The sequence below is a fragment of the Rhea pennata genome, chromosome 1 (assembly GCF_028389875.1).
Source record: "Rhea pennata isolate bPtePen1 chromosome 1, bPtePen1.pri, whole genome shotgun sequence".
Taxonomy (NCBI): domain Eukaryota; kingdom Metazoa; phylum Chordata; class Aves; order Rheiformes; family Rheidae; genus Rhea; species Rhea pennata.
Genome location: NC_084663.1, coordinates 61,765,331 through 61,781,854, shown reverse-complemented (window position 1 = coordinate 61,781,854; position 16,524 = coordinate 61,765,331). Strand labels below are relative to the sequence as shown.

Here is a 16,524-nt window from a genome sequence, read left to right as displayed (position 1 = left end):
GGTAACTTTAAAGTTGTGGGGAATTTTTTGTTTGTTTGTTTGTTTTTTGGTAAGCCTTATAATTACTATAAAGCAGTTTCTTTGGTTATTTCTATCATAGATAAGGAGAGCTGTGGGTTTTCCAGTTGAGCCTTCTTTTAGTTCATTCCTCTTGAACAAAGAAATATTCTTGCACATGATTCAAAGAGAAGAACATTTACTGATGTTTAAAAACAAACACACAAAAACTCCCTGCTATCTTTTAATATTTCTTATATCGGTAGCTGGCAGATGTTTACTGCTAACTGGATTTGATGGGAGTCCTCCTTCAATATGCCTCAAAAGGCCAAGAAGGTGAGAATGAAACACTTTATCTTAGAATATTTCATGTCAGCAGCCTGTTCTCTATTGCCTTAGACAAGTGTTACTGCTTCCATTGATGTACCAAGTTGGTTCTTGAATTCAATTTTCTTGCTCATTTTTCAAACTTGGAAGAATTAAAATTCTTAATCTTTGTATCAGCCTGACTGATGAAAATAGGTCAGTCTAAAGGTAGATAATTTCATCCATGTAATTCCATATTCAAAATAAATCTTTGCTGCTCATAGCTGTTAGGAATTGTAAGTTGGATAAGTTTTCCACCTTCTTCGGTTCATATAAAAAGATTTACTATATAGCAATATCAAATATTTACAGTCAAGTTAAATTCAACCAATTAACTGATTGTCTAGGTAATGTAAACCTATAAAAAGAGCAATGTATCAGAGTGGGTCACTTATTATTTTAAATATAACTATTTATCATCACTGTTGAGTTAGTTTAATTCCATCTTTAAGGTACTTATTTCTTAAGTTTTTTGAATTGTCTTTTCTGGGAAGCACATGATATTCCTCTGCCACAGAAAGGATACTATGAACTTGGACAGTGCCCTAGCCATCTCCTGTGTGCTTTTGATGGCATATATAACTGTTAAAAGAATACCTTTCCTATTCAGACTGGATTGACTGTATTTTTCAAACTATAAGACTTCATTAGTTAGTATTTTCTATAGAAAGCTTTGAAGTATTTACAATATAACAGAAATGAAGTAGTTCAAATATTTTATAAATATATTCAAGCCTTATAAAATCAAAACTCACGATATAGAGAATTCTATTATAATATATCCTGGTGTAAAATGGCACGGTGTTTCAGTACTAATCCACACACAGATTAGATCAGCATTTTATGCCTTGGCCTGTTTATGTGAATTCTAGCTGAATTATGAATAAACTTTTCCTTTTCTTTGCTCCAGCTAGTACTGTGTATATCTGATGGGGAACTGGAACTCTTTCCTGGAAAAGAAGAAGGAATATGGGAAGAAAGAGATTAAATGAACTTTACTTCTAATAGCAAATATCCTCAGTTGGCATTGGGTAGTAAAGGCAAAAAAATAAACATAGAATGTGTTTTTATCAAGAATTTTTTTCCTTTGTGGAAAGCTACAGCATAATCAAAAATTGCATATGCTATATAGCATTTAAATTAGGGATAGATTACATGAATTAACTAATGCCTAGCAGTGTATAGAATAATCTGTATTCTTCCAGGCTACATATATAAAATGTATGGAAATTATAATGTACATAAGCTCCACATTTCTGTAGATAGAAAGGACTGGCTTGCAAAAATAGTTACCTTCAGTCAATCACTTCATCTGCTTTTTTGTCTTACTGAGTTCTAGGTTTAATGCAGTTTTAGTGGAGCAGATGCTGCTTGTTAATACAATACTTCTCTTATTTGAAGGTATTATTTTGGAAAGTGTCAGTTAAGGGCAGAGGGAAATAAAGCAGTTTGGCAAGAAGTATAAGGAGACTTGGCTACAGTTCCTATATGTATCACTGAGACAAATTTCTTCAGAATTTTCTTCAGCAATGCTCTCTTCTTACCTCTTGACAGCTTGCACTGCATGTTTTTTTTTCCCTCCTTGAACTTTTCATTCTCTTGTGGTTAGACTGAACTGTGTTTTTTGGAGCAGTGGCACACCAGCATCTCCTTTTTTTTTATTATTTTCTTTTCTTTTTTTTTTATACTATCCTTTCTAAGACGAGATAATTCTCGACTTGTGTGCAGAGAGACTTAACACAGTGACTGTTTTTTTGGATAAGTGAATGCTTAAACTTTTGCAAAGCAGAGTCTTTCGATATTTAACTGATCCCACAAATCTAATGTGAATTGGGTTGTATTTTACTATTGTTAAATGAATAATCTTTAAAAGATGAAACTGAGAGTTGTGTGGCAATAGTTGGGTTTGAGTACCTGGAAAAAGCCAAAGAAGTTTCAAGTTTGCTTCAGGGTTTCTGATTTATTTACATGACTTTTATTCAGCCAGAATAACCCAAAACAGCAAGGTCTCTGGCCTCCTCCTTTCCATATAATTTAACAGAAAACAGTATAAACAAACCAGTTTTCTTATGTTGACTCAGTCCCTGCCCTTCTCTTGCCCTGCCGTTTTATTTTCCATTTTGCAGTATGAGTCTAGATAGGCAGAGTTCCATTTGATGGAGACACTCATAGCTGGAATTCATCTTCATATGTACAAAACATAGTTGTCTTTGAATTCACATGGTATCACATGGTATGTAGGAGCTACTGAGCATGGAGGAAGCTGAAATATTAGCAATAATCATCTCTTTTGCCTTTGTCACCTAAAGCATCAAAGGCATTAGCACTGTTTTGAGTGCTTTTTGTTTTGTTTTATTTTGTCTTGTTTTGTTTGGCAGAGATGTAATTTGCAGCATCATAGACATACCTGAAATTTCTCCCATAAGTGCCAATAGCAGTTCAGACTTTAGGACATCTGAACAAATATGGAGTTTTTTTTTTTTTTTTTTTTTTTTTTTTAATCTGTGGTACAGTAACACCAATGCTGGTGTTACTCAACACTATTGGTGTATGAGCTAGATAGATTGGAGTTAAGCTATGCTTAAAATGCTGCATTTCTCCTTTTATTTGAATTATAAACTTAACTGTAGAAAAACAAAGTAAAGCATCAGTAATTCTAAAGTTACAGGCAAGATTTAAGAGATTTAACAAGATTTAACAGTTCAGATGACGGGATTTAGGTTTGGCCATCCTGTACAATGTCTACTTGTTGCAGCAACATAGTGTTTCCCTAAGTCTGAGAAAGAAACTGTAGGTTGATTAGAGAAGGAAGATAGATTATTGCAACAAATCTTGAAGCAGGATTACTGTAGAGGAAGAATTAGAGCAGGAACTCTAGACAAAAAGAATTGCTTTTGCTAACGTTATGCTTTATGAAACTGTAACTTGAAAGAGACATATACAAGGTGGCAAGCCTGTCCTGAGTCAGGAAGACAGCAGCTAGTTTTGCACCTAGCAAGGAATTACATACACAAGGGTTCAAAGAGGGAAAAAAAAAGAAAAAAAATAAACATAAAATAAAGTAGCTCTGGCAGAAAATCAATGCTGAACTTAGCATCACAAATTTAAAAGGCCTGCATTGGAAGACTGGTTTTGTTTTCTTTTTTGCAAGTCTACTGTTCTTGCAAAGAATCTGCTTTTTTTTTTCTTTTTTTTTTTTTTTTTTAAGAATAGAAAAAGTGCTCATTGAGCAAAGCATCTTGTCTCCAGCACTGCCTTATAACAATATAACAAATGTTATATGATACATCTCCCAAGTGTTGTCTCAGTCTCCTAATTTCAGTTGAGTATATTTTCTCAACATGTGGAGTTCTGCGTTTTTTTGGGGGTGGGGAAGGATAAATTCTCTGTATGAATTGTTTTCTAAAAAATGTATCCTTGTGATGCTTTCTCATCTGCCCAAACCCAAGCAGTGGTGAAACAGCCTCCTACTTAATTTCAGTGTTTTGCACCTCTGGAGATATCGTCTAGATTCCATTAAGCCTTCTTTCAATATTTCAGTTTTGATTATGTTTCAACACATTACTCTTGCACACTAAGCAATTCACTCATAACATTTATTTTCTCCTTTCTTATGATGTGACCATGCACATGTTATTTTATTTATTTCGAGCAGTGTTGTCCAAGGCAGCATTTTCAGCCCCTGAATGGAAAGATGCCAGCAAAATTTTTGGAATTAAACTGCTTCTCCCTATTCTCCAGGTCTGGAGTATTTTAAGACACACTGTCATATGGCCTTGGGCTCACCTTGGTCCCCTGTGGCCATTCTTTGGGCGTAAGAACTTTGAGTTTTCTTCGAGAATAGATATTTTTCACATGCTCAGGATAATGAAAGGGCTACATGACAGCCTGCCATATTTCCATTTTTATAGATGATGTAAGTCTTATAAGTCTGAGGGAATAAGACATGGTTTAATTCTCTCTGTATTGCTTATTGGAGCATCCTCTGTGCCACTACAACTGCTGGTTGCTCCACGGTTATTCTTGGGAGGAGACTTGGTACTTTTAATCCAAAAGCAATTCCAAAAATAATCTATGATGCATGTAATGTGGATGATCCAAGGTACAGGACCATGAAAAGAAATGAACAATCCGAACTGATAGTTTAGCTGCATTCATAAATACCTTCTCATCTTTCCATTAGAACAGTTGAAATAAAGACCCTAATATTAATTAAATTCAATTCTGCAAAATTCTGATGTTAGACCATATGAACTTTTCATAATTAAACTAGTATATTTGTATATGATCTTTTCTGTAGGTATTCTAGGTGATGAAGAGATTAATATATGCGTTTATGGAAAGTAGGGTTCATTTAGTCTAATTGCTATCTATTTTAATAAAATCAAAAGCAGATTGGTATTCTGAAGCACTTTGATGAAGCACAAAAGACTTGAAAAAATTACTAGGTTGTTAAATTAGAATCTGAGTTCTGCTGAAACGTTTTGTTCACACTCATGGCTTATGAGCAACACAGTAATATACAGGTTTAAAGGAGGAACTTTTCTTTGAACTTTTATGGAAAAGTTGATTTTATTTTGTGGCTCAGAGTATTACTAAATGCTGAATTCATTACCTTTTTATAATCTTTATTTTTTTAGTAGGCTATTATGTTGGACAATACTTCTACACTGCTGTTTAATTTAAAAGATCAAAGCTATTCTCTGAAGAGTTTTGATTAACTGTGAAGACTGGCTATATTCAACACTAATAGGTGTACTAAAGTACTGCCAAGATTAATGTGGAGATGACCCCATGCCTATTTTCAGAATCGCAGGGGGGCGAATTCTGTCAACAGTGAAGATGCATTTGATAAAAGGCCGAAGCAACAGGGATCCTTTCTGTCGAGCAGTAGAGGAAGTTGTACAAGATTGGGATTTGAAGATTAAAAATATTACCGATTCACGACATGATGTCTTGACTGCCAGCACCACTGGAGTTAGTCCAGCACGGGTAAAGGGGATTTCTTTTGTCCTTTTTACCACTTAGCTTTACAAGAAAGCAAATGTCTTTCCTTTGTATTGTTTTATTTTTCTTTTCGTAAAGGACTGTAAATGGAGTATAGTATTTTCGTAATAATTCAGAGCAGTGTTATTTCCTCTACAATGTGGTTTTCAACTTGTCAAAAGATTTGGATACTGAGGATTATAGTGTGCATTTCAAAAAGCTGATTTATTTAAACTAAACTTATTTCATCAGAATTGTAAATAATATACTATTCAGAATGTAATTTAGTCTTGCAGCTGTTCTAGATGTAAATACTTACAACTGTTTGGTTTGCCACTGTTTTGAAGATAGTAGAACTGTAACAAATTTCTGAACAAAAAACCCTGTGAAAGTGGAATTAGGATTTGAGAATGTGTATTGGTAATTTAGATAGGTTTTAACTCAGAATCAAATATCTAAAGGTAAGAAATTTAGAATAAGGTTAAATGTGAAAAAAGTCCAACACATGGTAAAATATGAGGGAAAGACATAATAATAAAAAAGTCAAAGCTTAGGTTTCTCTTTTGTGTTTCAAGACAGCAATGAAACTGTTGTAATTAAAAGAATTTAAAAGTTTTATTCCTTCCTCAGTAGTAAAAGCATTAAAGTCAGGTGTGGAGAGCAGAATGCATGCTTTTTATTTCTGATTTCTCAGATTTACTCGGGTTTGTATTATGACCTTTTTTGTGATAAAACACCAATGAGGTTAAGAACGTTGTTTTACATTATTTGTCAATATATAAAATCATATTGATTAACGTCATGTATATCTTTTGTCTAGGAAACTTTAAAAAACTTGTTTGCACTTTAGATGTGCTTATAAAGTTAGAATGCTTTGTATTATCAAATCACTTGAATTACTTCATGGTAACGTAAGATTTTAAAAAGATTTTTATATCAGACTTCCAATATGCTTTTGCTTTTCTGTGGGAGCTAAAACCAGTCAGACTCTAGCGGCTAGTATAACTGGTTAAAAGGTGTTTCCACTGAGCAGTACTGAATAGCTGGAGTATGTATTTCATCCTCATTTTCCTATTCTCCTGAATCTTTCATCACCTGTATTTCCCTGCTTCTCTTCCACATCTTTCTTCTGTGTTCCTTTTACACATATTACCACTTTCTCTGCTTCTGTCTGGAAACATGATCACTGTAATCAATTACCTCTGTTTCTCAGTCACTCCATCTGCTTGTATTCCTGATAAAACTTTAAAATAAATAATTAAATCAATATCAGTCAGGTAAAACTTTTTATAAAAAAACTTCTTTCTTCAGAGAAATTCACCAAAAATTGGTTTTCCACAATGGTACATGTTTCTTACTGTTATCCACAGGTAAAATTCATAGTCTAATGACTCTGTAGAAATGTTTACCAGTAACCTTATTGAGGTAAAGCTTAGCAAAAATGGTTGTATTTTGATGTAGTCAAGATAAATGTAGATAAATACTTATTTTCACTAAGAACAGTGTGAAGCTGATATTTTTCTCAAACTAGGCATGTGAAGGCAGCCTGCAAACTTAATTATATGCGTGTGAATCTGTAGTTCCTTATTGAAGTTTTCCTAAATTTTATTCTTGAGTCTTAAGTGCATTCATTGTTGGACCATCCCGTCTGCTGGTGGATGAGTAGATTCTACTCTAGTTCTTCTCTGAGGAAACTTGAGTATGTAACAGAGGGTAACAGGCATTAAGCTCATCCTTCCGGCTGTACTCATAACAGAATGTCCATACTCACCGTACTTGCCATAGTGTGGATGTAACTGAGTGCCATCAGAGATGTTTACAGTCTGGATGTGACTGTTGTGCTGGTTGGCTTAAAATAGCTAATGCTTACTCAAAGACAGAATACAGACAAATGTTAGACATCAGTTTTCAGATTTTGGTGGAGCTTTTTGTAGAGGAAGGTTTTACTAAGCATATAGAGAGATAAGTTGCCCTTAATGATTTTCAAAATATTTTTCCATAAGTATTTAAGAATGAATTTGAATTATGTAGGAAATTTGGAGCATCTGCATTATTTTATTAAGATCCTTTAGAAGAGCAAAAATCTAATGCCCTGCACTGACTTTTGTATAGGACTTGGTACTTTTTTTTTTTTTCTTTTTTTTAAAAAAAAAAGAAAGAACCTAAACTCTGATGCTATAATTTTTCAAAAAAATCATTCTCTACTCAGAATAAGTTATGTTTTTGACAGGATGTTATATTATTTTGTATGTAAGAGATTGAATAACTTCTTCAAATGCAAATTTAAAATTTGATCTTATTTATATAGCTGAAAATCACAGAATCACAGAGCGGTTGAGATTGGAAGGGTCTCTGGAGATCATCTAGTCCAACCATCCTGCTCAAGCAGGGTCACCTAGACATGTTAGACAGGATTATGTCCAGGTGGATTTTGAATATCTCCAGAGAAAGAAACTCCACAACCTCTCTGGGCAACCTGACAGTGCTCTGTCACTCTCACAGGAAAAAAATCTTCCTCCTATTCAGGTGGAACTTCCTGTGCCTGTTGCCTCTTGTCCTGTCTCTTGGCACAACCAAAAAGAATCCAGCCCCATCCTCTTGACACCTTCCCTAAAGGTATTTATAGATGTTGGTAAGATCCCCTCTCAGCCTTCTCCAAGCTGAACAGGCTGAGCTCTCACAGCCTTTCCTCCTAAGAGAGATGCTCCAGTCCTCTAATCATCTTTGTAGCCCTACTCTCTCCAGTAGTTCCATGTCTATCTTGTAGTGGGGACCCCAGAAGTGGACACAGAACTCCAGGTGTGGCCTAAATGATGCCTCCACTAGCTACTGAGAAGGCTGCTTCCTCATAAAATATACCTGAAATTAATTTATTGGAAAAATACTTGTTTCTTCTGGCACTTTTCTTTCACCATTGCTCAGTTTTCCTGCAAGTATCTACCTCATAGGAATCCCGAGCTCTAGAAAAAATAATTATATTATGCAGGAGGGGGGAATTACATTTTAGTGAAGTTTGCATGAATGACTAGTGGGAATTGTGATTAATTTCTTCCTGAGAAAAGTTAGTGTTTCTGGAATTGACCAGAATTGTCTGGAATAGCTAATGGTCATTACCCTTGAAAGACTAATCAACAATTTTTGCAGCAATCTTTTTGTGGCAAGGATTGTTGTTTTATCCAAAGTTATTGTGGTGCCTTGGACAATAGGGTTTTATTTCATGATCAGCATACCAAGCCACTTCTGTGAGGTTTCTGGTCATCCTTTGGTAGCTAAGAGTGTATGTTGTATTCTAAAGTTTTGGGGGCTTGTTTTTTTTGGTTTTGTTTCTGTTTTGTTTTGTGCGTAATCAGTGAAGATAATGCCGTATTTCTTTTTTCTTTTCATTAAGATAAAAATTTACCATGACGTGCATGACATTTTATAAAACTCTATAATGTGGTGATGTAATGACTGTGAAACGGTTCAGAATAAATTTTGAGGAAATTAAGTGGTACTGAAATAGGCCAATTCTATAAAACTATATAACAACCATTTCTGTAATTGCTATTTCTAGCTATTGATTATAACTTATAGTATCTGACTGACATGTTGCTATGGTTTCTTGAAAGCTACATACACTAATTGATGTGTAATCAAATGGAGAGGAAAATAGAATTTGATCTTTTCAAGAATATGTTTAAAAGCAGTTAACTGATTAGATAAATGCAGTTTGTTACTTGTCCTTCTGAACAAATTTAGGCTATTGATTGTTTTTGTGTATGGGTAAATAAGACAGCTTGTAGTTTTTAAAATCTACTACTGTATATTAAGCACTAAATTCCTCTACAGAACTCCTAGCACTTTTAAAGAAAAATGTAGCAAACTTTTGCAATTCTTGCAGTCTCATAGTGGCTATGAAGTTCTACATCTGTACTGCTCACTGTAGCACTGAGCATTTCCAGATGTGGGTTATTATTTTCGTTAAGGACTTCTTCATTCTTGTGGAAAATCGTGAGGAATTCGTTCTGTTCCAACCACGAGAATGTTGTGCCAAGTACCTCTCTTGTCAAATCTTGGTGGAAATCTCACTTTTAACCAGTTGTTTTTGGAGATTCAGTTAGTCAGAGGAGTTGGACTTTACCACAATATGCTTGTGTGCCCCCCAGCACTCAAATTTGTTGTGAGGAAATAATATATTAATTTCTGCAGCATAGTTTCATCACAGATTTGAATACTTATCTGTATGACTTGTTCTTCAGTGTATGCCTCCAGCTGGCAATGAGTTTCTGCCTCCAGCTGGCAGTCGTCTAAACTCTAATTGCTTGAGATGAGAAAGAAACTTCCCTATGTGGAAATTACTCCATAAATGTTTACTGGGAAAGGGGAGGAGGGGATTTTTGCACCTTTTGTTATAGGTTGCTTCTGCAGGTGAGCTAATTGCCTGGCTTAATGACTTTTCCTGTTGTATATTCCTTTTAATTTTACTTATTTTCAGCCAAAATTACATTCAATAAACCATGGTACTGTATATTGTGGCAGAGATACTGTAAAGGTCTTACTTGCTCTTCTGGATGAAGAAGCTGCCAATCCTCCTACCCAAAATAAAGCAGAACTGTTATATGATGATGAAAACTTAAGCTTGTTTGGAATGACCTCTGTTTTGACACTCTTCAGGTGAGTACTGGAAGTTTTTTTGTTTTTGTTTTTTGGAGAGGACCTCATACAGAATGACTGACAAACCATTGATATGAGAGTGGAGGGGTAGGACAGGAGGAGAGCAAGAGAAGAGGAGGAGAACTCTTCCTGGGATGAGTTGGGAAGAGAAGGAACCAGAGTTGCAGCCAGACAAGCATTCTTTCCAGGGCATCCTCTGCACTGCAGCAGTTGGTTCCCCAATAGTACTTTCCTCAGAGTAACTATACAGTTTTCCTCAGGGCCTGCTCAAACTTATTGTTGATTTTCCCTATTTGCTGTCCCGTTACTGCTGACTGGAGCATGCTTTGAACAGGGCAGAAGCTGCATGACTAGTTGCATTTTGAGCTCTGTGCACATACCTTATTGGGTTCCCTAATACAAACCAGAAGCTACAACCAGAGGAGCAGAAAAGTGGGGAAGAAGGATTGAGAGCAGCAGGGGAAAATACTGCCCCAGCAGCTTGGGTGAAAAGATAGAGTTGTAGGTGGAGAGAAGGCAAGAGGATTGCAGGTATAAGGCCTTTAGCAATATAGAAAATTAAGGCACCTAAGCCACTATGCAACAGTAGCTTACATTTCTTTTTTTAAAAAAAGAAGAATGTTATCACCTGTGTGTATGAGTCCTAAACTGGAAGATGGAGGACCCCAAAAATATAATAACTTAGGGTTCCATGTGATTTACAGTTCTTCAGTTTCCATGAAAGCAAAGGAACAAGCACTTTCTAATAAAATTAAAGACAATTAATTTTACTAATAAGTCTAGATAACCCTTTAATATTTTTTTAATTGCAGAGTGCTTTTTTATGTCTCAAATAATTATGGGTAGCTGTTGCTATGCATTTCTATTTCATTATGTAGTGGGAGTAAAATAACCATGCTTTCAGTCTCTTATTTTTCCATTATTTTACTTTCAGGAAAATTAATTTCAAATTACTTTTAAAGTTGTTTCTTTAAATTAATAAGCCACACACTGAATGTATTTTTATCAGAATGAAAAAAAACTTTATCAGATTTAGGTTAATGTACTATTTGAAAGGATTCAAGACCCACATTAGTTTGTGGGAGTTTTTTTCTGAATTAAGCACAGCTGTTATTTAAAGTAGAGAGTTTGGCTTATCTTCTTAAGCAGCTCTTTTTAATTTGAAATGTATTTAAAATGACTTTGAATAAGAGTGCCCACTGAGTGTTTTAGTATTACTTAACTCATTTTATTTTTCAGTTGAATTAGTTTTCTAGAATTTTCCACATATAGATAAATTGTTTGTTTCACATAATCTTCTACTTTTAGGTGTAAGCAGGTACTGATAGCTGGGCATTTTATAATATAATTTAAACAAATTCTTGTATTTTCTGTAATATTTTTTAGGGTTCAATTTGATTTAGTTTTTATTTTCCACTATATCATATTTTAATATCATTTGTGTGATTGCAATTAAAAATATCAATTTAAAAGTAATTTATTTAAAGTTTTGAATTTATGATCCTAAATAATTGTTTTAGGAGAAACAAAAAAAGCTTTGCAAAACCTGGGACGAAATAAGGAAATTTGCAAACTTAATACCTTTTCTTAGTTTTTGTCAAATATTTTAATGTTCTACATTTCTATAGCAGCCTTACTTTGAGGCTCTAATTGCTTTACAAGTGCTGAACGTCTTAATATTATATAGAATAGTATTTGAAGTGTCACTTCGTTTTTTCCTGAGGTACAGATACTGCTGAGGTATACCACTATTTTTGTTAATTCTCATCTCTCAACTACTTGATCTACAGTGCTTGCCGTCTTTTGTTAATCTATATTGTTAATAATAAATCTGGAACAGTTTACAGGATAAACGGCTGTACATTTGGCAGTAAACTTCACTGTGGTTTTCAAAATTTTTTTGATTAATTTAAGGTTTTCTGTATCAGATGGTTGATTACATTACATAGTTATTCTTTTATGGTTTTTAATCACATGGTAATTATTTTACTGTATTGTGGATTTTCACAACACTGTGTTATCTCTAGAGAGTTCATTACTGAAGAATCCCAAAATATATTTAAAGTTTGTGGCCAGTTTTGTCTGGAATCTGATCATTTTGAGAGAGTCATTGTTACTTTTCAGATGAAGACTGAGGTTAAATTGGAGCATCTCTTTTTCTAAAATTTGGCAATTCAGAGAACTTTTTTTTAACTCTTGTTTGTTTTAATAAACTTTTAGATTAATTAGGTAAATCAGGTGTTGGAAAAATGGGATGTGGAGGATTCTATTACGTGTTTTAAAGAGCACTCATGAGACAGAAAAACAAAACAGAAGGGAGCATGATGAACTAGAGAAGTTATGTATTTTGCCAATTTAAATGGCAAAAGCTTTGTAAGGTGCTACAGAAATTTCACACCACAGGAAAATGTAAACAAATAAAATAAAAAACAATCTTTTTACTGAGGCACCTACAAAGTTTCTTTTGAAATGAAACAACTGTGTTCATACACACTGGCCTTCTATGAGGATACACTCAGAAGTTGTTGTTTACAGAAAGACAAATTAGATCTTTTTATTTCAAGAACAAAAAAGCCCTTTTATATGGATCAGACTTTCATCAATGTATGCAACTGTTCACATACTGAAATATAGGAGAGTGGAAGCATTCAGTTGGTTGTATGAATACTTCTATTGAAAAGTATGTAAATAAGAGGAAAATTATTCTGGATGTCAACCAGATGCTATTCAAGGGGGTGGAGGTAGAATGATGACTTGATAACTCACCACTAGCATTGCAAAGAATAACACTGTGGTTGCACAACTACAATATTGTAAACATAAACTGTAAAATGAGATCAGTAATTGAAACTGTAAGTCCAGTTTCATTATACTATCCCTAGCTGTCAAAGTACATATGGTTATGTAGGAGAGGAGAAAAAGTAAGGCTGGAGTGAGAAGATGCTTGGCTTCCTTTCCTTCCAGTTTCTGAGGAACTTAATGTGGCACTTATTTTTCTTAACTAATTGCATTTATGTGATTTAATTACTTCTTACTTCTTTTTAATATAGATCTCCAGTACAATCCAGGGGATCATCTCCAAAACCTCTTAGACAGCGTATTCAGAAATCGATGGATGAAAAAAAAAATAAGGTACTGAAATAATAATGCTAAAATTCTCAAATACTTGTCTAAAAGCTGTTCCATAACTAATGTGTAGTTGCGATTAACCATGTGATTACTGGTCTAACTTGCATTGATGAAATATGAGAAAAAGTATCTAGTACCCCAGAAAAGGCTTTAAACTTACTCAAAAGTATTTACTAATGAAGATATCTTAATGGAGACACTAAGTTAATCTTGAACAGTTTGTATATTTCAGAACTGTAAAAATAAAACTGAAGCTACATGAAAGGAAAAAACAAACAAAAAAATCAAAGCCTGAGTACAGGCATCTAATTTCAGTTTAGATAATATTGGCATTCTCAAAGTGCAGTAATGACTTTTTAATGTATTTTTTCAATCATTTTTTGTTTGTGACACTCCTAAGACATTTCTATAACATTTCTCAGTGAACAAGAAAATAAAGCATGCTAGTGCAGACTCTTGTTACTTTCCGGATGAAATAGAACATTGCAGCAGCATGTTGGGATTGTAAGTGACGCTACTTAAAAGAACACCTTTAATATTCCTGAAAATTGCAGTCTCTTGTACTGTATTTTACATAAAGCTTTTTTTTTCTTTCCCCTCCCCCCCCCCTTTTTTTTTTTTTGATTGGGGTAAACAATCAAAATTCAATATTGTATTGGGAGTATAGGAAGAGAGAGGTCCTATCTTCTACAGCATTTCCAGAGAGAGCTACATAAAAGTGATTATTTACTAGTTTTTGCAATCTTAGTTCTGACAACAGATTAAAAACACAAATATGATTAATATATCAGGAAGAGAACAGAGATGTTTTGAGGTATCAGAGTTAATCCTAGAATAACACAATGAAAAGTGTCTTTCTGCCATTGAAGGTGAAGGGAATTTTAACATGTTACATATTTGAGAAGTAGAAAGTCATTACAGGGAATTAAAATGAAGTGCACTATCATTATTTCCAGAATATATTTTTAAATATAATCCAGTTTCATTAACATTGTGATGGAGGTTACTAGCTATGGTAAACACTGGAGCAGAATTTAGCTTTAAACTACTATGCAAATTATGAAAAATGATTATGAATATGACTTTCATGACATTAATTTTACTATACAAAGCATATTTAAATTGCAGCTATATTCATCTAATAGCACAAATGTGATATATTGTTTGTATAATACATTGAAATAGCTGTTCATGAATCTAATTACAAAACCTCTATTTGGTTAAGAAAACTATGTTAATCAAAGTACGAAGTATTTATTATCTGTAAGTACTTACCTGTCACATTTGAGACCTTTTCTGGAAACTTACAAAGGTGGTTAGGAATTTGGTTTCCAGCACAAACTATCAAAAATGTGGATCTTGAGGCTGATTCGTGTTATGAAACAATTTTTACTCATTTGGAAAGCACTTCTTCGCTAATCAAAATCATGAGATTACCTTCCAGAGAAAATTTCTGCATTTACGGTAGTTCTCATCAAAGGGTCTAAGTAACTGAATGAGTCCTACTTCAGAAGGAGGAACGGTTGCACTGTAATGTCAAGATTCATAGTGGCGCTTTCCTGTGCCTCTTTTCTTTTTTCTTTTTTTCTTTTTTTTTTTTTGGTGGGTGGGGGGGGTAAGACTGGATTTTGATAAAGGTGCTGTGACTCCTATGTGTGCCCTGTTAACACAGTGTAAGTCTATCTTCTGTGAAACTCTCATCCTAGCCTTGTTTCATCAAGATTGTTAACGTAGAATGGGGCTATAGCAAAATAGAATGAAATGTCTCAGTATTTTTATACAATAATTCTTGAGATCTTTCAAACAACTTTTAAAACTGATTTTGATGTTCCTCTAGTGCGTAATACAATGTCTAATACAAGCAACATTTTATGAAAACTAAAATTCAAAGTGAACAAGCAACAAGCCTAAAGTATCCTGTTGGCCCTTCTAAACTTTCTTTGGCATCTTAGATTGTAAAGCTTGCCTAAAGTGTTATCTTTTATAGATTAAATTTGTGATGACTGACTCTTCTCTTACTTTAGCAAAGGGAATGATAAATTGTGTGTCACTGATGTGTTAAACTGTGAAGAGCAATACTGAGGCTGCTCTTCTAATCATCATTCTTCTTCAAGGCTTTTTTCAGGTGCACCCTATTGTATCAGAGAGACAGAATACAGAATGGAATTGAGGCCAATATTTCAAAATGTTTTTCCGTATTAAGAAGTGATAAGAAAATTTATACAGTTCAGATTGTGAATGCTCTTCAATGATATGTCACCGTAGAAAGTTGTCCTACCCAGGATATAATGTCTGAATGTTTCACATAGTCTTTAATTCTCTTTTCTTTAATTCTCTCTTCTGTGTATAAGCCAAACACTGCAATCTGAACTAAACCATAGCCCTGTTAATCTGGAGTTTTTCTTCTGATGTTCTCATAAACACTTTAATCTTGCTTCTCCTGCAGTCCACTGAAATTGCTGCTGCCAAATAACCAATGAATATTTTCTAACTGAAACACAGAGCTACTACTCTGAATATTCATCTTTCATCTCTACTCTCACAGAACTCTGCTTTTCTTCTTGAAACTTTGACTGTCTTTGACTTTCGTGGTTTTCTTTCTACTTTAAACTCTGTTGCATGATTCTCTGTACCTTTTTCTCTTTCCTTTGAACAGTTTATTGGACCCTGTCTTTGTTTCCCTTCTTTTCCTCTGTCTGTATCTTCTTTGTGAATCAATACATCCACAAATTCAGCTATTATCTTTATATGAACAGTTCAGTGAATGGCCAGCTGTTGATTTTCAGCTGATACAGTTAAATTTGAGTTCCTAGTTCCATTTTTCTTGGTACATTTAGCATTGAGGATGGTATCCTATCTGTTATTTCTATGTTGAATACCGAAATTTAGGAAAATTTAGGAAGTAAAAGGAGAATAGGACACTTCACTAAATTAAAAAATAATTATGCTTCCACCTTCCATGACAGGAACTGATCTCTCACATCTACAGAGTTATGTGAAGGACTGCAGATTGATATTTAAACTTAGGGCACAATATCATGCCTGTGTGTTTAATGTCCAACTTAAAAATATGGAGAGTGGACAAAATAAACAGGTAACTATGAATTGGAATTCATGTTTAAAAATAAAATAAATCTGTGGGTATTTCCGTTGTGCCAAAACAAACTTCAGATTAATGAGCCACTAAAGTATGAGTGAAAGCACGATGAATAATGCAATACCTTCTGGAAAATGTCAGCCCCCATAGCTGCTTTGAAATTCAGGGCAAGAGTGAAAGACAAAAAAAGAAATATTTCATCTTTCATTGCTCATTAAATATTGAAAGAGATATGCAGAAAGACCACCCAACTATAAAGGCATTTCTTAGGAGGCAAAGCTATCACTCTTTATCCT

General features: G+C 34.1%; 1 protein-coding gene across 1 annotated transcript in view; it reads left to right on the top strand.

Moving 5' to 3' along the window:
• The window catches only part of PARPBP (PARP1 binding protein), a 48,553-nt gene that overhangs the window by 25,221 nt on the left and 6,808 nt on the right, over positions 1-16,524 (top strand). The window contains exons 7-9 of the mRNA XM_062569630.1: positions 5,172-5,355; positions 9,824-10,002; positions 13,053-13,134. Coding sequence (XP_062425614.1) covers positions 5,172-5,355; positions 9,824-10,002; positions 13,053-13,134 — 445 coding nt within the window. The remainder of the gene's footprint in view (positions 1-5,171; positions 5,356-9,823; positions 10,003-13,052; positions 13,135-16,524) is intronic.